General features: G+C 45.6%; 1 protein-coding gene across 1 annotated transcript in view; it reads left to right on the forward strand.

Moving 5' to 3' along the window:
- Positions 1-21,657, forward strand: part of LOC146199176 (116 kDa U5 small nuclear ribonucleoprotein component) — a 46,681-nt gene extending 25,024 nt beyond the window's left edge. Inside the window, exons 16-24 of the mRNA XM_084594638.1 lie at positions 870-1,122; positions 1,422-1,515; positions 1,810-1,900; positions 11,975-12,188; positions 14,194-14,281; positions 15,128-15,341; positions 19,176-19,329; positions 20,955-21,062; positions 21,486-21,657. Coding sequence (XP_084450764.1) covers positions 870-1,122; positions 1,422-1,515; positions 1,810-1,900; positions 11,975-12,188; positions 14,194-14,281; positions 15,128-15,341; positions 19,176-19,329; positions 20,955-21,062; positions 21,486-21,581 — 1,312 coding nt within the window. The 3' untranslated portion in view covers positions 21,582-21,657. The remainder of the gene's footprint in view (positions 1-869; positions 1,123-1,421; positions 1,516-1,809; positions 1,901-11,974; positions 12,189-14,193; positions 14,282-15,127; positions 15,342-19,175; positions 19,330-20,954; positions 21,063-21,485) is intronic.
- Positions 21,658-23,828: the final 2,171 nt, after the last annotated feature.

Below are 23,828 nucleotides of genomic sequence, written 5' to 3' on the forward strand. Positions count from 1 at the left end.
GCCGGGAGGGAAAGCATGCAGTGCGTAGGTAAAAAAAAGTAAAGTTGTTCATTCAGGAAGTAAAAGGTGGTAAAAGTACAGCGAAAATAAGAAAAGGAAGAAACGGCCGAGTATTTGCAGCACTGCGCAGTACGCAGTGATGGAAAGAAGTGGAGGTGTGGTGTGTGCGGTTGTGCACTGCTCGACAGCCACGCACATTTCTCATCTGTTGCCTTTTAAAAGACAGAATCAGCAGAAGATGATGCTGGCTTCATGCAAGACTTTAGTTTTCACATGAAATCAAACACTATTGTATCTGTAGCCACGTTGCCCTCAGGCACTACCACAAGATGTAAACAAAAAAATCTTACAACTGGAAAAAATGAAATAGCACGAAGAGATGATAAGAGAAAGATGAAAGGTATTTTAGTGTTTTTTTTTTTTTTTTTTTTCATTAAGCAACAAGAGGTGTTTAGTAAGCTGTAGTTTAGTAACCAGTAGACTTGGTCATATCCTAGGGCAGCATTCGTGGATGCAAGAATGCAAGCTGTTGTGAATTAATGTGTAGCAACCCTTAGAACACAGATCTGACTAGTATATGTGGCCTAGTTCTTGCAGTCAGCCTACTGAGTGGCATTGTATTTCTATAGAACTGCTTTGTTTTTTCATGTGATGCTGCCAGCGCATTGCTTTGCCTCCAACTGAAAGAAATCAGTTTTTCCCTGAAGTGAAACTTTGTGCTTGACCTTACCTCAACCTTCGTGTTCGTCACATGATAGCCTCAGTTACTTATGTGCCACAAAATGCAACAACACGCAACACAGGCTAAACCTGCACACTGATGGTGTGGACATCTTCTCTGTTTCATGTTCTATTCTGCATCTGTTTAGGTACAAAATTGAAGTGAACAGAGTCCCAGCAGGCAATTGGGTGCTTATGGAAGGCATTGACCAGCCGGTAGTGAAGACATCAACCATAGTGGACATTGGCGTCCAGGAAGAGCTCTTCATTTTTCACCCCTTGCGCTTCTGCACGCACTCTGTCATCAAGATTGCCGTGGAGCCTGTGAACCCTTCTGAGCTGCCCAAAATGCTGGATGGTCTGCGGAAAGTCAACAAGTCCTACCCTCTGGTGAACACTAAGGCAAGTGAGTTTTGCCGAAAAACGGTATTCAAGACCATCCATCTTCTATGTTTGCATTTTTTATGTTAGAGCAGGGCTTCATAGTTTATATCTATGTTGGATGGTCTTATATATGGTATATAGCTGACAACTGTATGGTAATTAATATGTATAAGGTAATACTAGCAAATGCATGTATGCAAATGAGGGTAGCTGACCAACTGAAGCCAGTAACTCTGCTCTGTCATAGCTTTAAATGCAGGGCTTAAGTGCCCCCTCCCCCCAGTTTATTTTTTCTAAGCCTGATGTTCATTTTTCAGGTGGAAGAATCGGGAGAGCATGTGATCTTTGGAACAGGAGAGCTCTACCTGGACTGTGTGATGCACGATCTGAGAAAGATGTACTCAGAAATTGGTATGCAACCATGCTTTTAACGCAGATTTCACTTACTCAGAATCGAGGGTTTTCTTTGCCAGGTGTGCAGCATTCTGCAATATTAATTTCAATATACCTTATCAAAATGTCATGTAAACATTATGCAAATGTCATTAATGTTATGACATTTGCATAATTGCATTTGCATTTGGTGACAGGTCACCCTTTATACTGTAATTAATCTCTCTGATAAATGCTGCAGGGCTACATTGTTAGTGTGCCTTAATTTTCTTCTACTGTGGTAACTCTGCTGCTCCTTGCTTCTCCTTTTAGACATCAAGGTTGCTGACCCAGTTGTCTGCTTCTGTGAGACAGTTGTGGAAACTTCATCGCTCAAATGTTTTGCTGAAACACCAAACAAGAAGTAAGTTGTACTTTTTCTTCAGCACTATTTATTGTGCCCTAAAGGTCCAAGTTGCATTAGCAAACAGGAAATGGGAAGCACCACAATATAAAAGACAAATCAGCAAGATTGACGTTACAAGCACTTGAAAAGGTTAGGGGTAATGGAAGGAAGTTGTTCAGGATTGTTGTTATGGCAACTTTTAACTCAATGAGCCCATGATTCAGTGGGCACTAGTACAGCCGCCGACAGAAAATTCGGACCCCTGAATTTTTGGACATTTTTTGTTATTCGGGCTTTTTGTGTCTCCGCGACATGCTCCATAGAACCCGAAATTTTTGACGTATCGCGACTGATTGTTAAATTTTTCAGACCTCATTCGCATTTGCCGTGGCACTGCCGCCAATATCCAAGGCTTGTATAAAATGTATAGTTGAACGTCATTAATTCCAGCCGGAAATGTAATAAAATAAAACAAAATTCAAGTTAGCATATTAGAAGTGGCGCCCTTTTTGCAGTGCAGCGTGGTACCAATGGGGACTCTTCACAGACAGCCCCACCGCGTTTTGAGGGTGCTTCACCGCACGGACTGGAGAGCTATGCTGTGAAGCATCCTCAAAGCGTGACAGTGCAGCGAACCTGCAGTGGCAGGTACGCTCTCGTGTCTGTACTTATTAAGCCCGCGCGTTCGCCCGTCACATGCCATCGACCGCAGGTTGTCTGTGCTGTTATCATCTGTGTTGGCTTGGCTTGGCTTGGCTGGCAGCTGAGACTGCGATAGTGGCGCAAGTGTATCTGTGGCGCAAGTGTGGCGCAAGTGTATAAAAGCGGAGTGCGAGAATAAACGGGGTTCATTTTCGTCGTCTGGGAGCGCGGTGTCTAGACTGCTTTCTCGGGCAGCGTTCCGGCGCGGGTGCAGCGGCGCCCCCCCCTGCCTGGGCTAACACGACATGGTGTCAGAAGTGGCCGTCTACGACATGATGTCAGATGGTCAAGAATCTTCCCACTGAGCCAGGCACCTTACATCCACGATGTCGAAGACGCCTTCAATGCGGCTGCATGGACTGCAGCAACCGCCACCGCTGGACTTTGACCGCACGTCAGAGTGGCCGGCGTGGATCGAACATTTCGACGACTTCCGATATGCAACGGGACTCAACGAATGCTCCGGGGAGGCTCAGGTACGAACGCTGTTGTACACAATGGGGAGGCAAGCTCGTGACATATTCAAGACGTTTTCACTATCTGACGAAGACGCCAAGAACTATGAAACCGTAAAGAAAAAGTTCGACGGGCACTTTGTAAAAGAGAGGAACATCGTGTACAAAAGCGCCTGTTTTCACAGACGCGTACAAATGCCAGGAGAGTCGGTAGACCAGTTCGTCACTGCGCTACACGGCTTGGCGGAACGTTGCGACTACGGTGAACTAAAAGAACGAATGATCCGAGACAGACTGGTTGTCGGGCTCCGCGACGCAAAGCTCTTGGAAGCTTTACAGAATCCAGCTCACGCTGGCTTCGGCGCTGTCGAAGGCTCGCTTAAAGGAAAGCGTCCAACAGCAGCAAAGTACTCTACGAGGACAACACAGCCATCAGTCATCGGAAATTCGTGACCAGGACCCCAATGTGGACGCGGTGGTTCAACAGAGGCACAAGGGACGTCTGCATGGGCAACGAACGCCGGAGGTGCGGCAGCATGGGCAACGAACGCCGGAGGTGCGGTGTCCTTTCTGCAGTGGCGACGCCCACCTCAGGACAATGTGCCCAGCCAGAGCTGCCAAGTGTCTCCACTGTGGCAAGAAGGGACATTTCGCAAAGGCCTGCTTGAAGAAAGCAACGGCTTCCGCTCAACGAAAGGTACGCGTCTCAGCGGTCAACCAGGAAACTGGAGAGCTACGCGTCTCAGCGGTCAACCAGGAAACTGGAGAGACTTTCGTGGGATCAATAGATGCATGCAGAAAAGCGCGATTTGTTCAGGTGCGCATTAATTCTGTGCCCATTTTTGCAAAGGTTGACTCAGGTGCTGAAGTGTCAGTATTACCGTCAACGTTTCCGGGATTACCGTCCCGACTGGTAAAAACCGATGAAATCTTGCAAGGTGCAGGAGGCAGTAAGCTTAACGTACTAGGCAAATTCGTAGCAGAGATCGCATGGAAAGAGAAAACTGTGTATCAAACATGCTACGTTGTCAGTCCGTTACGCGATGTCCTTCTAGGATTACCTGCACTTGAGGTCTTAGGTATCGTGAAATTTGCAGACGCGGTCGACTCGGGAAACCTGCAGTACGAGACGCGTTTTCCAGAAATGTTCCGCGGTCTAGGTACGATGCCAGGGCAGTACACCATCACGCTACAAGCTGGCGCTATCCCGCATGCCATAAGCGCTCCACGCAGGGCACCAATTCCCCTGAGGGAGTCCCTGAAGCGCGAAATAGATAAAATGGAGCGGTTAGGCATAATCAGGAAAGTGGATGGGCCCACCGAATGGTGCGCCGGAATAGTTCCGGTAGTGAAACCCTCAGGCGACCTGAGAGTTTGCGTAGACCTCACTAAATTGAACAAATGCGTAGTTCGAGAGCGATTTACGTTACCAACTGTGGATCAAGCTCTAGGGTCACTGTCGGGAGCGAAATGGTTTTCAAAGCTCGATGCCAACTCAGGCTTCCACCAGGTGCGACTTAGTAAAGACTCGGAAGAGCTAACCACGTTCTTAACACCCTTCGGTAGATACTGTTTCACGCGACTACCCTTTGGAATTACCTCTGCTCCGGAGTACTTCCAAAAGAGAATGTCTGAGATACTAGGTGGCCTGCCGGGGGTCGTTAATCTCATGGACGATGTCCTAGTGTTTGGCGAAAGCAAAGCTCAACACGATGAGCGTTTAAGTAAAGTGATCACACGCCTAGCAAGGGCAAATGTGACATTAAACAAAGAGAAATGCTTATTCGGGGTTAGGCAAGTGCGTTTTTTGGGTCACATTCTGAATGAGGAAGGTATTCATCCTGATCCAGCGAAGGTCAGTGCTATAAAAGATTTGAGAGCACCCAGAAACGTTACTGAGCTTAGAAGCATTTTGGGCATGGCGAATCATTTGGGCCGCTTCCTGCCCCATTTAGCCCAAGTGTCTGCTCCCATGCGTGTTCTTTTGCACAAGGATAGGGACTGGGTCTGGGACAGCAATCAGGAAAAAGCGTTCCAAGAACTCAAAGAGCTCATTTGTTCAGCGCAATGCATGGCTTTGTACGACGCTTCGCTACAAACCACTCTTTCAGCTGACGCATCGTCTTTCGGTCTGGAGCAGTTTTGTTTCAAAAGCAAAAAGACGGGCAACGTAGACCAGTTGCATTCGCTTCTCGTTCGCTTACCAAAACCGAGCAACGGTACTCCCAGATGGAAAAGGAGGCACTGGCGTTGACGTGGGCAGCGGAAAGGTTTGATGAGTATATACGTGGTCTGGAAGTTGTTTTTGAAACTGACCACAAGCCCTTGGTGTCGCTGTTGGGTCACATGGCAATCGATGCTATGCCGCCAAGAATTCAACGTTTTCGTCTGTGCCTGATGTGATACAGTTTTTCTGTATTATATGTACCAGGCAAATCGCTAACCACTGCTGATACTCTTTCACGTTCGCCGTTAGCTCGTACGAAAGTGGAAAGCTGTTTACCTGTCTCAGAGGTAACCGCTTACTCGAAAGCTTGTTTACTGGGTTTAGAAACAGGCGACGATTTCTTGAAAAGAGTAAAAGAAGGTCAAGCAAAAGACGAAGTGTGTCGAAGCTTGCGCACAGTGTGCAAAAAAGGGTGGCCCAGGAAACAAAATGTTCCCTGTTATCTTCTGCCATACTGGCAGGAACGTGCATGCATTACTTTGGTGAACGGGTTTCTGCTCAAAGGTATGAGGTTTATCATTCCTCAGACCCTTCGCAAGGAAGCGCTAAGCAAACTGCATGACGGTCACCAAGGCATCTCGCGATGCCGCAGTGTGGCTAAAGGTTCTGTCTGGTGGCCGGGACTTAGCACTGAGATAGCGTCATTCGTGAAACAGTGCAGCGTTTGCGCGATGCATGCGCCAGAACAGATCGAACCGATGATTGCATCGCCAACGCTCTCTTTTCCTTGGGAGAGAGTAGGGGTCGATCTGTTTCAAATTCAGGGACGGCAATATCTTGTCGTAGTAGACTATCTTTCGCGGTACCCAGAGATTGCCATTCTTCCGTCAACAAAGTCTGCTACCGTGATAAGCCGAATGAAAAGCATTTTTGCGAGACATGGCATTCCCGAGTGTGTGGTGACCGACAAAGGTCCCCAATTTGTCAGTGCCGAGTTCGAGAAATTTGCAAAACTGTATGGCTTCCGTCATGTCACCTCGAGTCCAAGGCACCCCCAGGGAAACGGGGAAGTCGAACGTATGGTAAAGACGGTTAAGAATCTCATTCTAAAATCGGACGACCCTTACTTAGCCTTGCTGGCTTATAGGGCCACGCCTGGTGTTTTGAACGTCAGCCCAGCGGAGATACTGATGGGTAGAAGGCTTAGGACGAGAGTCCCAATGCTGCCTTCGCACCGCAATCCGGGACAATGCTGTCTGCAAGAAGCGGCAGCCAAGGACCGTAAAGTCAGAAAGGAGCAAAGCCGCCACTTCGACCGACGTCACCGGTCTAAAAATCTTCCAAAGCTGGAAGCAGGTGATGTGGTGTGGGTGACTGATCTCCGTACCAAAGGTACAGTGCTCGGAGCAGCACCACAGCCGCGTTCATACCGGAAAACGGGGTTGAAGTCCGTCGAAACAGGAGAATGCTTAACCGTCTCCCAAAAGACCGGGTAGATAGCGGGAACTACGAATTTCCGGATAGTCAGGAACAGCCCAGCAGGGCCGGATTGGTAACTGGAGTAGACAACCAATTTGACGAAGCTCCGGAAGCTTTGGTGCCTCTAACTCAGACGGAGACTGACGGTGGCAATTCTCAAGCTAGAATTGTAACTACGACCAGATTTGGAAGAGTTGTTCGCAAACCCATAAGGCTGGGCGTGGACGACTGATGCTTGGAGTGACTGTGTTCTGTCGTGTTTTCTTGGGTGTGTTCCAATGTTATATTGAAGTGTATGCATGTAAAGTTAATAGTGCTTGTAAAGGGGGATGTGCTGTTATCATCTGTGTTGGCTTGGCTTGGCTTGGCTGGCAGCTGCGACTGCGATAGTGGCGCAAGTGTATCTGTGGCGCAAGTGTGGCGCAAGTGTATAAAAGCGGAGTGCGAGAATAAACGGGGGTCATTTTCGTCGTCTGGGAGCGCGGTGTCTAGACTGCTTTCTCGGGCAGCGTTCCGGCGCGGGTGCAGCGGCGCCCCCCCCTGCCTGGGCTAACACGACATTGTCAGCCGCTGTCTGTGTGAACATTGCGCGGTGAGATAGTCGAACGTCAGAATGAGCACAGATCCTCTGAGCTCTTCCTCCATCATAGTGGCAGTCTGTAGTTTATGCACTGCAATCTTTCCCGTAAAATTTGACCTTTCGGACGTTTTTGTGGTTCCTTGCAAGTCCGAAAGATCGGTCGTTGACCGTAGTTTAATAAAATTGAACGGTTCATGTTTGCTTCCAGAATATGGCGGCAGTTGTATGTAGTTGGCGTTGTTCATTATGTTCCGTGCGTATTTGCATCCGTTTTCTTGGAGAGAAGCACGTTGATTGTGGCAGTTCACATTCTTGATGCTTTGCTGCCTCATGGCATTTTCTGTGACATATGGAAACCTTGTTGGATGAAATTGTGTGATGGTTTACACTAGAGGTCAGATGTGTAGTATGCAGATATTTCGAATTATATTGTATATATGTATGTTGAACACCACTAATTATCCCTTTAAAAATTTTGTATAAGAAGTTTGGCAGATTTAAGCATGGCTAAACCAAACGTGCAAAACCGTTATGAGACAGCCCAATTTAGTAGTGCATTAAGAATGGTTTTATTTCAATTACGTTCAGCCTCCAACCTCACAGTCCATTTTTCTGGTGTTTCAGCAGCTCGTACCATCTGCTGCCTGTCATGTTTTTGTCAGTTCTTGTCGCCTGGCCACATCTTCAGGATCCGCAGACTCTGCTAGATGGTTTTGCTTGGCAGTTTAAAACTGCATTGAGAGACTGGAACAGAGTTTGGCAAAGTGTTAAGCATCTTTATTTCACGGCGTATAATTGGAGGTATGTGCGTCGTTGCGTCACAATTTTGATACGAAACAGAGGAAATCTGACACCACGTGACGGCCCGTAAGGGCTATATCATACGAGCAAATGGGGCGCAAGAAGCAGTAGGGGAGAGGGACCTGGCAGTATATCCAAGGTCAATGTACAACTGGTCGCGCAACTCGGAAGAAAACGCGTGCAGCTGCCTACTGCCAGCGACATCAACTCGATGATGAGGGCGCCTGCGAACTGTGAGGCAAATTACTAACGCACAGAAAATAAGATCTGCCAGAACTGCAAAGAACTAGAAAGTAAACATAATATTCGCGCCCAGGAATGAATGCAGTTTTTGTTTCTTGCGTAAGAAAAAAACGTGTCACGTTTTTAATGATATTTTAACTTGTTTCTAACGGCCTCTCTCGGCCACTTATTATCCGCTGCTCAGATATGGTTCAGACTGTTCAGACCAAAGCTTTTTTCATCCGCGGAATGGGTGCTTCGTCGGCCCCGGTTCAACGTTCATCGTTGCGTGCTGCGTACAGAGTGGGTTATCTGTAACAAACAGTCAGTATTTCATTCTGCTGGTTTTGGTAGAGCTTTACTGCAAGGCGAAGACTGTCTGTGCTCAATGAAGCTGATTGCCGCTGCATGTGCGCATTTCCGGACGATGGGACAATGCTACGTCACAGCTCGGCGGCTCGGCTCGGCCTCCCAGGCACGTCGCAAAAGTGGTGGCTTGTTTTACGGATACACGTCTGCATGAGCGGCGTATCGCTGCATGTTTTAATTGAGCAGTGAAGGTGAGATTTTATTGCCCCCAAGAAGCGTGTCGCATTGCTCAAAGCCTTCCGTTCCGCTCCCTTTGCTGCGTGTTTTGCTTACTGCGTCGTATTACCGCACCAACGTTCGCTGAACGTGCTTTAGCTGTTATTACAGTGATGTTCCTATTGTCAATGGGATCTTTCTCATGAACATGTTAAATGCTTAAGTTGTAAATTTGTAACCTCACATTGACTCCTTTCAGTGGCAAATGAAGCGCGAGTAAAATATGGGAATCATGAACAGGGCAAGATTTATTGGAGCGAAGCTATATCGTAGATATTTTCACTTCTCAGACGCATTAACTTCTAAATACTAGCAATCCCAATTTGAATTGCTTACCTAAGCTCTTACAGGTTGGCGTTCTAGCGCTAGCGTTAGTTATTCCGTTCGTTTGTTTTTGTTGTTCTTTGACGCTGATATGTACTTTGTTAGCAAGATCTTTTACCCTTTTATAATCTCACCGCGTCTCGTTTGGAGACCTACGCTCAGGTCATTTTGTTATCACGAGGATTTCATGAAGACCGTGACGAATGAGCGGTGGTCGCTCTCCTACACTTAGATTTCATTGTCGTGAAGGGTCTATGTAAGTAATCGTGAATTAATAAAGCCTGGCTTTCTGTGCAGCGCAGCTTCACTCATTTATGCCCTTAGTGAAATGCCTCAAGCCATGTGGTTCTATCCATGTGCTTGCTGAATTCACTTGAAGGTCCTTCACAAACGTGCCCGAAGAAATAAGCCCCAGAATGCGTTTACATGACGCGCGACGAAAGACTAGGCTAACGACGACGGAGGCAGAACGATGCTATGATGAGGTGGTTAAAGATGCCGTAACATTTCAGTTAACGTAAAACTTGACAGTAGAAATCCATGTCAAGTAAAGTTGGCTGAACAGTTACGGTGTCCATTTTTCTGCCTTATCCGAGCATCGTTCTGCCTCCGTCGTTGTTGGTCTTGTTTTTCGTTCATAAGCAAAAAGACAAATTCCCCGCCAAAAGTACGTCACAAGCAACGTCACGTGTTTGTTGTGCCTCACAGTTCGCAGGGGGCGCTGGGAAACTAAAGCCTCGCTCAGAGTCGACACGCAGGCTTCTATGGGAGTTACGCTACCATTTGTTCTTCTACCATGGTATATCTGTTATGCATGCCGTCATCTCGCTCTCACTCCCGGCTTCAGTGGCTCAACGGTTGCTGTTATAGTTGCTATGGCAGCCAGGCATGGAGGCACCACACAAACAAGCTTGAGGAGAGGGATGGCTGGATAAGTACTTTTGCAATGCCTCTAGTGGCAATTATAGTGGTGACTGTACTTGATTTTAACGTAGGAGGGTGTGCTTGAGGCTGACCTTTGGCCTTTTGTTCTTGTTTTTAACACATTACTGTCACATGGTGAAGCCAGCCTAATTAACTAAGGCTGTAGCTGAAGGTACTGCATAGGCATTCTATTTCCAAAGCATAGTGCACTGTCAGCATGCTGATGGCGGTACATTGCTACAAGCAGCACTGCATTAGTCTGGGTACAATACGTATATTGTTTTTTGTCGGTTACAGACAAGCTAGTCAGTGCAATTTTTTGTGTGTTCAGTTATCGATATAATATTGAACTGTGTTACAGTCGCCTTCGAGTTTGGTACGCCCAGGTTCAACTGTATTTATTTAGAAACTGTTCACTTAACTTGGTTTCACTTGGTTATGTTTGCTTAGATGATTGCATAGGCTGCTTGCTGGTTTAGACTACATGTTCATACCAGCATGACAAAATGGCATATGATCTGTTAATAAGTCAGGCAGCTATATTACCCAGACTTTCTATATTTCAGCACTTTGTGAACAAGCGGATGCTTGAGATGGTCTAGATAAGGTCTTATCAATCTGCAGCATCTAGTTTATGGTTCATGCAGGTGAACAAATTACTGTAAGAACCCACATATAACATGGACCCAGATATAATATGAGTTGTAATTTCAGGATAGTGAAAATAGCAAAACATTTTGATCCACCTGTGACGTGAGCGAAGAAAGACAAGCAAAAGTATATATTTGCACTGCATTTCGCGGTTCCTCCACAAGGTGTACGCGCTCCAAGCTTTCGCATCCAACGCCACCCAGCGGCATGTGTCGAATAGTGCCACCGCACTTCTGTGCCGGTGCTGGTTCGCTTCCCTTCTCGCGCCGACACGCTTGATCAGAGAATTTCATGCACTACGAGCAGGAGTGTAGCTCGCATTCACCTTGACAATCACGAAAACCACGTGGTCCTCCAGTTGTAAACCAGTAGGCTACTTCCAGCTCGCACGCGGAACAGCAGTGCACGAGCTGCCGGTTAGCGTGTGCCGCACTCGCGCCTGTTTGCGTCTACCACCGCACGTAGGCACGCGGTGTGTGTGCCTCGGAAGTGTTTTCAGGTTCGGTGTTTTCGCGATCGTTGTCGTCCTGTGTATGTCTGTCGAGAGTTCCTTATTAGAGAAACATTTCTGTAGAAACTCTTCTTTGGCACATCTAAACACGTTTGTTATTTCGCATTTCTCGAAAGTGCGACCTCGGGAATGCTGGTCAAGCGTCTGCAATTCGGCTGTAGGGTGTGTCCAGCATGGATTGAGATGCCCATGAGAGAGCTGTACAAAATGCCAAGTGTTTCTTTCGCCATTCCTACATCGCACGAGGTACGATCTATCGGCTTCCGGTCGCGTGTGCATCGCAAGCACCGTGGTCATGCCATGGTCACAAATAATGCGGGGTCGGCATGGGAAAGCTGAAACTATTGCAGCAGTCAACCAACGTAATCCTTGCTGGAAGCCTGATGCTGATAGTGCTGAATAATAATGAGACCGAAACTACGAATTTAGGCTGAAATTTGTTTGGATCCGCATATAATACAAAGCGGAAATCTACCATCATAAAATTTGGGGAAATAAACCTCGTATTGTACGCAAGTTTTTACGGTATTTCTAACAGCAAATACTTGGTCTTACTCGTTGAAAAACAGTGGATGCCTGAAGCCATGTGTCTCAGGAGTAAGGAACGTTCTGCAGTCACATTTGCATCACAGTCATTGTGACATTGTACTTTTTCACATTGGCGTGTTTTCTTCCTTTCCTCTTTGGCCAGGAACAAGATCACCATGATTGCTGAGCCACTGGAGAAAGGTCTGGCTGAGGACATTGAGAACGAGGTGGTGCAGATCACGTGGAATCGGAAACGCCTGGGAGAGTTCTTCCAGACCAAGTACGACTGGGATCTGCTGGCAGCTCGATCCATCTGGGCATTCGGACCTGACGCAACAGGCCCCAACATTCTTGTGGATGATACCTTGCCCTCGGAGGTAAATTTCATATATATATATTTTTTTTCTGGCATCCTGATCGGGTGTCATTGGCGGCAAACAAAATCCATATGCATAAGTGTGGCGAATGCATTTACTCAGACCTGCTTTTGGCTCACTGGTTTTATTTACGAGCGCAGCCGCTGGTAGCTCACAGTCCATGCAGCAGGACTGGTGATGCTGGTGTGGCGATGCGGGGTGCAACTTTGTGCAGTCATAGCTCACACATTAACATTGTCCGCAATGGTATGGGGGTGTCATCACGACGTCTGAATTTCTGCCTATTGAGCACTATGCACCCTAACAAGGTAGTTTTTTTTTTCAATTCGTATCAACCGGAATTGTATCATCCAGATTCTGCTTTAATCTATTGCATAGGAAAATGGAGAGGGTGCTTTGGGCCCACTATCTTTATCTGCAATGCCGGAGTAAAATGGGAGTCTACCTTTTTTTTTTTTTCTTTTTTGTTCTTTTTGTTTTTTTTTTTAACTTACTGCCTGTACAAAAAAAAAAAAAAAAAACGAATGATGGCTTGGGTATTGGAGGCAGTGCTTGGGTAAATGTGAGCGGCATTTGAAAAATTAGGCAATGATCTTCAGTGCATCTGAACCTTCAGTTTATAAGTTTTAAAGACAAGCATGCCAGTAATTGGGAAAAAACAAACAATTTGGCCAATGTGTGTTAGTATCAAACCATACTGCACTTTTTTAGCATCTCTCGTAGCCGAAGTCGCTTTGGGACATTAAATCCCATAAACCAAACCAACCAACTGTACCACACTTCACTTAGCCAGAATTTATTTACCTGTATTATAGAGATCTCCTTTGTCCTGCAGGAAGCCTTACACAAATTTACATTCCAAGTGAATATGAAATTAATGTAAAGCTTAACTGTAGACTTCATCAGAGCCTTTTTTTTGCTAGCACTCTTCTGGTAGCAATGCGTCCGAAATTGTTTTCTAGCCTGGTTTGCAATTAGGCCTATGCGCAGAGGTACAGCACTGTTACCGTAATACCTATAAGGAGCGCAAAATGTAGTGTCCCCGTGTCTTGTCACGGTTTTCTTTTGCAGTATTCCGCATGTGCAGCTCCAGTCTAAGTTGCTCTATAAAAGTGATGCAAAGCAGCAATCAACAAGGTCGCATGGAACGCTTTTTTTTCATGTGGCTCCTAGGAGAGAGGGCAGGCAGTTAATGTGATGATCTTGTGCATGTAGTGGTCGATCTAATGTGGCATTTTCCCCAAACTGCGCTAGACGGCAAATGCTGCTACATACTGCTATAAAAGGAGCGTTTGCTCACGTTTGCATCACACCTGCCCCAAACGGACATTGAAAAACCTGGGCAGGAGCGAAATCTAAACTGAAGTGGTTGGCTCTGTATTTGTTGCTGCAGTCCTTGCTAGCTTTTGGTTGGGGCTGATCAATAAACGTAGCTGTGTTCAAAAGCATTTCTTTTGGAATAAGCTATAACCAGTAATCTGTAGATTTCGTGCTCTCTTTTGGTTTGTCATGTGAGGCACCACATCAATCTGTTTCGTGGCAGCGCTTGTGGTTTCAGTGTCATTGTTATTTATTGGCTTTTAATAGATTTGATATATCATCCATCATTCCTCAGCTGGTATGCTTTTCTGCCTTTTCAGTAGTCACGGAACTTTGACTGAAATAGTTGGGCAGAACAAGAAAAAAGTCAGGCAATTTGAAAAGAGCAGCTCGCTATACATCCTGCCAGCAGTTCCGCTACAGTGCGTGTAGTTGCATCAATGTCGGCTAAAATTTTTTCTCCCCGTCATTGTTGTTGCTTTAGGATATCCTTAATTCGGAGTTGTGGTTTATTCAAACAGATGCTTTAGTCCTATCAGCATCAGGGATATGAAAAGGTTTTGCCCTAGTTCAGCTCCTCATTTTGCAAACAAATTTTCCGTCTCCTTTAAGTTCAAATCATCATGGGTGAACTGTGTAGTACATTGAATGTGCTCTAACCTTAGACATGGCCTGCCTTCCCCAGGTTGACAAAGGACTGCTCAGTATGGTGAAGGACAGCATTGTCCAAGGATTCCAGTGGGCTACCCGTGAAGGACCCCTCTGCGAAGAACGTTAGTTTTGTACATTTTGTGTCTAAATGCCCTTCCACATTTGTCTTGTGCCCTAATACCCGCTCACACTTGCTGGTTAGTCATAGTGCGTGCAACTCCGTGAATGGCACTGATTATTTCTCAACGAGAAGTGCACTGCAAGTGGCTTTGTATATTGTCTGTCATGGATATATCAAACCCTTATATTTCAAATGATTGAGTATAGTGAGCAGTGAAAGAAATTTATTGGAAAATTTCATGCAGAATAAATCTAACTTAACCTTAATAAAAAGTTGTTATGCAAATAGCGCAGCGGTAACATCACTAAGGTTTTTATCCTAGGCAGTAGCTGATTAAAAAGCACCGTGAGTGGCACGTTGTTAGTATGATGTTAGGCGGCACATCACTGCAGAAAGCACTTCCCTCGCATTGGTGCTTCATACTTTAACTCCTGGGCCACTGGTAACCATATTCATTGATGTGTTTTTTGTACTGAATTTTTGATGTGTTGTACTACTTTGGGGTCCATTACAAGTTTGGGTTTGATATATCCGAGGTTGTATTTGCTGGAAACAAGATTCCTTGAATTATTCCTTATACTGTGTTTTTAGGACAGGAAAACACGCTCTAGCCTGGTTAATTAATAAAAAATTGCATAAGAGTTCAGCATAGCCAAATTTCATAGTACACTAGGCTGTTGAAGTACACTGTTACACTAGTACACTAGTACACTGTTGAAGAATTCTAGGATACGATAACATGAGGTCATTTACTTGGTTCCATGTAGGATTCAGTGTAAAGTATTCCCGCTATCGACAAAACTGTTTTCCGAGCGCTTTGGTGACAAAGCTGCTGCTCTTTTCACAGCTATCCGTAACTGCAAGTTCAAGATCCTGGATGCTGTGATAGCAAATGAGCCTATCCATCGTGGTGGAGGTCAGATCATCCCCACAGCTCGTCGTGTGGCCTACTCTGCATTCTTGATGGCCACGCCTCGTCTCATGGAGCCGTATTACTTTGTGGAAGTGCAAGCCCCGGCAGACTGTGTGTCGGCTGTCTACACAGTCCTTGCTCGTAGAAGGCGAGTGTCTGCCTTAATTTTCGTGCACAGCATGGAGACATTGCATCTGAATGGGCCTCATACGATGTTAGGGTTTTTAGCTAATCTTTGTCCTTAACGTGCTGTTGTGCCTACGTAACTTGCAGCATCTGAAGTTGCCGTGACGATGAAGCTCACTATGCCTGTTCATATGCATTATTAGTTGACTGCTGAACTCAAGGATGCGGGCTAAATCATGGCTGGGGCTGCCGTTTTTCGATAGTGGTGAAAAGCAAGGCACCCACGTACTGTACATTGCAGATGCACTTTAAAGAACGCCAGGTTGTTTAAATTTCCAGAGCCCTCCACTCTGGCATCCCTCATAGTCTGAGACGCTTCGTTACATTAAACCCTAATAAACCAAGCCAAGCCATATGCAGTCAGTTGGGAGAGCACATTGCATAGTCGTGGACATGTGGTATCACCGGTTCAACTTAGTCTTAAAAAAAAAAAAAAAAAAAAGGCTGCCACGCTGCCCTTCGTGCAAATATTGTTCCATTGTTCATTACAACCTATTTTTTGTGCATCAAGGTACCTCTTTTATATTTTGGATTTGGCCATGTTCGGTTCAGCACGCCAAAAAAGTCGGGCCATGTCTTCAACGAACATCATGACGCTTTCATTTGGTCTCTGGATTTGGCACAGGAGAGCTTGTTCAGCCCTTTCTTTCTGTTCAGGGCTTCCAAAGTCGTGCAGAAGCTGACTACGAAACTTCTGCTAAGTCGTGAGGGTCGACTCATGATTCTCGAACCACGTCTTGGCGGAGTGCTTAAAAGCAAAGTAGACGTTCCGCAACTTACGATAGTCGTTCCAGTCGTCGAAGGCGGCGACGCAGTCGTAGGGGTCGAGCCGGTCTTGAACATCTTCAAATGGGTCACCATGGAAGGATATTGGAACGGGTGGCGAATAGATGATGAACGAGGAGCCTGTAGCATACGGTAGGCCAGTAGTTTGAGTAGATGTTGTGACGGGCATTCTGTGAGCTGGGGGACTCAGGTGAACAGCCGATGTGGAAGGCCTTTCATGCAGTGGCTTGTTCGAAGGTCGGTGGGCGCGGTGATGTTACTACGCTGGTCACTTCCCTTGGGGACAAAGGGCACTGATCTACCCAGCACCTCCATCAAATGTTACTTGTGAAAATAGAAGAATAACAGTTCGTTCGGCAGCCTCCGATCACTAGCGCACTTCTTTCTCTTTGTCTTTCCATGAGGGGCCACACTAGTTCCACAATACATGTGGCATTATCTTTCTCTGTGCTTCACAAAGCCTGCATTTGAGACAGTTTTGAGGCTTAATCTCTGCACTTTATCTCAATGCTTACATTTCTTTTCTTTCTTACTATGGCTAAAAAAGACAGAGGCTTCATCTTGAGGATTAGTCTCAAGGTCTATGCTCTATATTTCACGTGAACACTTTCTTTTTAGCAGTTTCTCTGCTTCCTGCTCTCTATACATTGCAGTTAGCATAAAGGCTGAGCTACATGTACGCAAAAACTAACGCAAACACGATGGCAGCACTCGTCGCGCGAACAGAAATGCATGTGTCACTTGGCTCGTCGCTCGGATCTGCCGAAATAAAAAGCTTTGCTTGTTCGCCCGGATGTGCATGCGTAGTCAAGTGTGCGTCACTGCCGCTCATTTCGCACATTTTCATTCTTTTGCAGTGTTGCATTGTGATTGCGCATTATCGTGTAAATTTTTAGCTTTGTACGAACAATAGCGAACGACCAAGTATTCAAAGAACGTCTGATTGCAGCCAAAAAAACTATGAGATCACGTGACTACTCGTATAGTGCAAGTGAACACGTGTTAGACGCTTCAAATCCATTTTATTTTGCATGTTGTTGCAAAAGACTTCAATTTTTGCAGTTGTTATGACTGTTGTTGCATTTGCCAATAGGTTTACGGTGTACATATGTACTATGCCAGCAACACAGAGCGACGTTGCCATTTCGCGTTGCCATTGGTTTGCGCTGTTGCGTGCGTGTATCTTGCCCAGTAGGCGACGGACCGAACCATGATCGCTTTCGTCGCGCCGCTCCTCTCGTCACTCACATGTCGCTCAGTCCATTGCGTTGGCATATTTCTTATCCCTCCCTTTGAGTTCCACATCCAGAAGCATTACTAATATAGGAGTTTTGACTTGCTACATGCTTTAGTGGCATTCTGTATGCCCTTTTTCTCGCAGCATAGTGATGCACCTTGTTAAGTGTTCCAGTTCCCGTTGCAGCATGCACGCACTTATCTCACTGAACCACTCACCTTTGCCCTGCAAATCAATCCTTGCTGCATGGTTGCTTCCTCTACCTGCCTATCAGCGCTTACCACTTACGCCTCTAATGTTCCCCCTGTGTGTTGCACATTGCCTGGTCACTACATTAGCTGTTAGTATTGTATGTATTACTGCTTGCCACTAGTTGTGTAAACAGTTAATAGGGTGCACTGAGTGGGCGCTACCAAGTGATGAGGGCAGGACAATGCGCAGTAAGGAGCCATTGTGACTTTTTTTCTTAATTTTCTTTCCTTGCAGGCGTGTGCTGAGTTTAAGGGGGAGAGTAAGAGTGCCATTTTCTATCGCCGATACCTTCAGTGTTACAGAAGCTAACTTAAACACCCCTGCGTTGTGAAGAAGACCGAATACCTATTAACACGAGAGTGTCAAGGGCCCCGTGTCACAGAAAAGCTGGTGTCAGCGTTGTTGTATTTCTGTGTTATGGTAACTTTAAAATCGGCACCGGCATGCTGCACCACAGGAAAACCTGTGATATTACTGTGCTGCTGCGGTGCAGGTGACGCGCAAGCAGTGTATGCCTTGCCATGTGACTAAGCTAATGAACAGCTGTGTCATTAGAAAAGAAATTCGTGGAATGAATGAGCAGAGTGAAGGGCACCATTGCGTCTACTTTTAAGGCTAAGCTTGAGAACTGTCCTAATTTTTTTGCTCATGCATGTTTTCTAGTTCTAGTTAATAGTATTTCATGGGCCCTTTAAGTAATGATATCACTTTAATTGAGTGGCTTACTGGTATCGCTCAAGAGGAAAGTATACAACAGTTGCATCTTACCTGTACTCATCTATGGTGCTGAAATGTGGAGGCTTGCGAGAAGGGTTCTGCAATGCAGAGGGCAATGCAGAGAGCTATGGAACGGAAAATGGTAGGTGTAGTGTTAAGAGATAGGAAGCGTGCAGAGTGGGTCAGAGAAATCACTTGAGTTACTGACATTCTAGTGGAAATCAAGAAAAAATTGGCTTGGGCAGGACATTTAGTTAAAACAGAGGAATAACAAATGGTTGTTTAGGGTAACATATTGGACTCCAAGGGAAGGTGAGCATAGCAGGGGGTGGCAAAAAAATAGGCGGGTGAATGAGGTTAAGGAGTTCGCAGGGGCCAAGGGCATGCAGCTAGCACAGGACTGGGTTAATTGTAGAAGAATGGCAGGGGCCTTCGCCCTGCAGTTGGTATAGTCCAGCTGACGATGGTGATCAGTTGAGAAGCATTACACTAGTTTATCTCTCTTGTGAAATGAGCTTTTAGGTACACCTTTTTGTTGAAATGACTATGAAATCACATCATTTATATTTCCATTGAAATAGCATCTGATGAGTTTAGAGGAAAGTCTACCTTTACGGAGTGCTTGTATTAATTAGCAATAAGCATTCCGTCACAAGAACTGGTTCATGTGCTTTTGCTTGTGAGAAATTGAATTCCAGTTTTCGGGTGGCGGTAATGGCCATGTACTAATTCACCTTACATTGCAGAGAGCACATTGCAGGAAACCCCTTCCATGTCTTTCTTTGTTGTGTGTGTGATTTGCAGAGGTCACGTGACACAGGATGCACCGGTTCCTGGGTCCCCCCTGTACACCATTAAGGCGTTCATTCCGGCCATTGACTCATTTGGGTTTGAGACCGATCTCCGGACACACACCCAGGGCCAGGCATTCTGCCTTTCCATGTTCCACCACTGGCAGGTGAGACGGCTCTCCACCTTTGGTTTCGAAGTTTACAAGAGATGGAATCTGTCTTAGGTTGGCAGTCATTTTAGTGCAAAAGCACTAAAGCGCTAAAAGCACAATGTGTGGAAAACCCAACATGTTAGTTGTATTACCTTCAATTAAGGGGGGACGCGGCTTTCTTTTGTTAATTTATTGGTGGTTATTGTTAATTGGACTGAAATGGATATCCAATTATAATGGACCACTCTCAGTTTGATGGTTGCTACCAAAGTTGGCCCAGGCTACCCACAAACGTTTGCTCGGGTCACCCGAAAATTCACTTTGGCAAAATAGAACCAAAACTAATATCTAAGTATTATAGACAGTGCCCAGTTCGATGGTTACACCAAAATTTGTCTCAGGTTACCCGAAAATTGACCAGCATGAATGCATCAAGCAGACCTTGCTTTTGCATGAGTTACCGATGTAATCACATTGAACTGCTCTTTTGTATGGCCTGCACTTTTGCACCAAATATTTTGTTACATTTAGATGTAAATGGACATATATGCATAGAAAACGTTCACAATGGGCTCTTACAGTTGTTATCACGGTGCTTCTGTTCACAGCAAGCACCCTCTTGACTCCTGCAGGGTCCTGAATATTTTCAGAGTCCATGCCATGCAACCTCCCTAACAAAAAAAAAAAAAATAATAATAATAATTTTTTTTTTTTTTTAACTCGTGTAATTCAAACACTGCCAGCAGTTCTAAAGTAGCTGAAATACCACATTTAGTTGCATAATGACCCCGATTCCCGCTCCCAACGTCTTTAATTGAGAAAATTGACCTCAATGTAAAAAACACACACCCAGCATTCAGGGACGGTGTTCAATGTGTTCGCTTTATGTCTACCCAAGCCAGTGCATTCAGTTGACTCCGTTTAAATGCATGATTGCACCTTCCATGTTGTCAAAGAACCATTTGGTTGTGGCAGCTGTGCTCACTTGCATCTGGGATAGGCCAGAAAAAAAAAAAAAAAAAAGCACTTTCGTTTAATTACAATTTTCACAGTATAAATCACATTTGTTTTAGTACGAAAAAATAGACTTCACAGAAGCCAGAACGTCGGTTCTTAAGATGCGCACATTGCCTTGAGATATGTGGCGGTTCCTTAATAAAATTGAAAATGTTGGGCAAGTACAAATTACTAATAGAATCTGAAAAATCGGTTGCCACAGAAAGTAAGGTTGTGATTGCGATTTTTTTATTATCTACATAGTGACATGAATTTGAACTGTTACAGAAAGCTTTTCCGCATATTGAACAGTCCCTTCAAATTGGTGTCAACTTTTTTTTTTTTTTTTTGTAAAGGGGATTATTGCATGCACAGATGTGGGAGTTAGCTGCAGTGATAGCGCAGATATTTTCGCCTCCCATAAAATGAGAACTTCTAGTCTCCACAGCCCTTATGCACAAGTGCTTCCTCATTATGAATACCTTGGTGGCATATATAACATTCTGCTAAGCGCTTGCGAAGCTGCCTTTACAAACCCGCAGACGTGACTAGACGGCACGATTACAGGCTACTCCACAGCCCCAAAACCTTGCTTCCTTGTTGCCAGTCATCGTTGCTGCAGTTATTTCCTATTTTCCTCCCAGATTGTTCCTGGTGACCCTCTGGACAAAAGCATAGTGATTCGACCACTTGAGCCCCAGCCAGCACCTCACCTTGCCAGGGAGTTCATGATCAAGACACGGAGAAGGAAGGTGAGCCTAGGCTTGGCCTACTTCTTTTAGAAGAGATTTTTTCTTTTTTGGTCAAGATGAGCTATATATGAGCAATGAGATATCCTGAAATTCTAACTTGTGTAGCATGGTATTAAAAATGGATGTAACGGTACTTAATTTGTGCATAATTGGAAGCAACTGGGCCTTGAAATAAATTCTAATCTTCCAGCTGGCAAGGTCTTTTGTTTTTGTTTAGGTGCAATAGTACTATGGATGTAAGCTCAGTGGTACAAGTGCTGCTATTTTACTTACTATAAGCATGTGCGTGTCATGGCTGCATGAAGCGTTAGGTTTTCCATATTTATTGTCCTTGGCTTGTTCCTACCGTCTTTTTCCTCACTTGCACAAACTGTTTTTCTTGCTCTGTTTGCTGTCATATTAATGCCCCTTGTTCTACAACAGGGCCTGAGTGAAGATGTCAGCATTAACAAGTTCTTCGACGACCCCATGTTGCTGGAACTTGCACGGCAAGACGTCATGCTGTCGTATCCACTGTAGTCCACCAGACGCCTACTTGTACAGTTCTCTTTGTCATCGATTTCATGGGACGAATACATCATTTTCCTGTGGTGTACTTGGTGTGCTTGACTGAAAGGGGAATGTTTCAAAGGCTTCACTTTATCACAGTTGACAGATGTGGAATTTCATGGCCCCTATTAGCTGTACAGAGTTGATCACACTTGTCTAGAGCGGTCGAGCACTGCTGTACGGAAGAAGTAAAGTGAAATTTTAAATTAGGTACTGGCTTTAACTGATAATACTTGCGATCAAGGGCAGCCGCGAAGTCATGCGAACCGCACAGCCACAAGCGCATCGCCTCTAACAAAGTGGCATTACGATTGCACTAAATTCTTTCCGCATCACACTGCTGGAGTGCTCTAGACACGTGTGATCGACTCTGTACACCAAAGGCAGAGCAACAAGCATGACCTCACACTCTTCTGTGTACAAAGAATGCACCCAAGTACAGTGCTATGGGGCATCAATGTACAAAAGGTGAGTGACTCCTTAATTCAGCCGCTGCAGTGTGCTTTCTCTGCTAGCGTGAAAAGAGAAAGGGCTATCGAGACTTTGCTCCGTTTTCCCCCCAGCGTGGTTCTGCCACTATCCATTGAGAGGAAGTGCATGTTGACATTCGGTTTCTCTGCCTGTATACATGAAGTGAAAAGGAAAGAGGGTGAAGGCATCGCTGTGTTTCTCTTTGCCAAATGGAAAGGCCTGTGTTGCATTATTAAACAACCAGCAAAAAGATTGGTAGTCATGATGTGTAGTTGCTCCTACAGCCTCCCAACAGAAAGTCTGCAGTGGCTCACAAATGCCTCCCTCAGCTACTGCTGCTTTCACAGGATCAAATCACAGATCACCAGCTGCTCTTCTATGCGTGCCTAGCATATAGCATTGTGCACAGAGCATGCATGGCAAAATTACGTTTTTAAGAGGAATTGCTTTACTAATTTTCAAAAAGTGCACAAATGTTATTCACTTAATGACATCGCATTGCAGTTTTGGCAAGTAATGCAATCACTACTATTACGATGAAATTTATTGCACTGGAGCATCAGCTGAGCTGTTCAGCGGTCGTGGAAAATTTTGCCTCAGTTTGAAGAAATGGCGTTTTTGTCGCTGCTCTTCAGATGCAGATGGGAACAGCCCAGTGTTCTGCCTTAAAACATTTTTCATTCTTTGGTACCACTCAAAAATCCTAAAGTTATCATCTGATGGGGAATTAAACATTCTGTATAATGTGAAAACCTGCCCTGCTGATTTGGCAAACTCCTAGCATCCATCTCCTGGGTGTGCGTGCTGCTGCAATTTTTTTAGTGGCACCCCTGGATACAGCACAATCGCTACTGTGGCCTCGTGCCAACTATATATTAAGTAAAGCAAAGTCTAAAATTTTTGGTTAACTTAGCTGTGCACCATACATTCTTTGAATTTACGTTATTATTGCATCAAACTCCGTCAGGGTGTGCCAGCAGAGTGCTCTTGTTCCCGTTCTGTTTTTCCCTAGATGCTGCCCTCGCAGTCTATTTCATGGAGTGCTCGCCCAGTGAGCTCTTCACCGTCGCGGCTCCCAAACGGAACTTCTACCTTGGAAAGCCGCGGACGTTACGCAGGCTTCCCTCAATTTACTAATTGGCTGGACCTGCTGGATTGGCTGCATGTGGATCGTCAGGGGGCGTCTGTCCTTTGCTGCTAGCTGCACCCGTCTCGCGCCAGCCTGCTTAGCGCCCTCTCACCAGCTCGAACTGCTCGAACACGCGACCTCGTTGATGCGTTGCCGCGTCATACGATTATCTGTTTCATACGTTCAAAATCGCGGGCAGTAAAACATCTCCCATAGAGTTACATAATTTTTCTCCCGGTTAATACATTCTCGGATAACACGATTTTCCGGCTACTACGTTCGAAATTTCGATAAACTATGGTTGTATACGTTTTGCGATCATATGCTAACGAGCGCTCGCGACGTGAACTCATCAGCGGCGGTCACTCACCATAGCTGCTTTCCTGCAGTGCCTAGGTGCAACGGGACGAAGTATCAAAGAAGGCCAACATACGAGGCGCCCGTTCCCGCGGAAACATGATTTCGTGAGATGCGCAGTGGCTTGTTTTGCGGTGCCTTAACCGCTTGATCAGTACAACCAGAATGCTCGTTAGCTCGAAATGGCCCCATGACCAGCGCGGCGGCCGGCGGCGCCGGAGGATAGGGGTTGGCGGCGGCGGCTGCCTGCTCTTGCGTGC

This window comes from Amblyomma maculatum, chromosome 2 (genome assembly GCF_055883805.1).
Source record: "Amblyomma maculatum isolate TAMU_Amacu chromosome 2, ASM5588380v1, whole genome shotgun sequence".
Lineage (NCBI taxonomy): Eukaryota > Metazoa > Arthropoda > Arachnida > Ixodida > Ixodidae > Amblyomma > Amblyomma maculatum.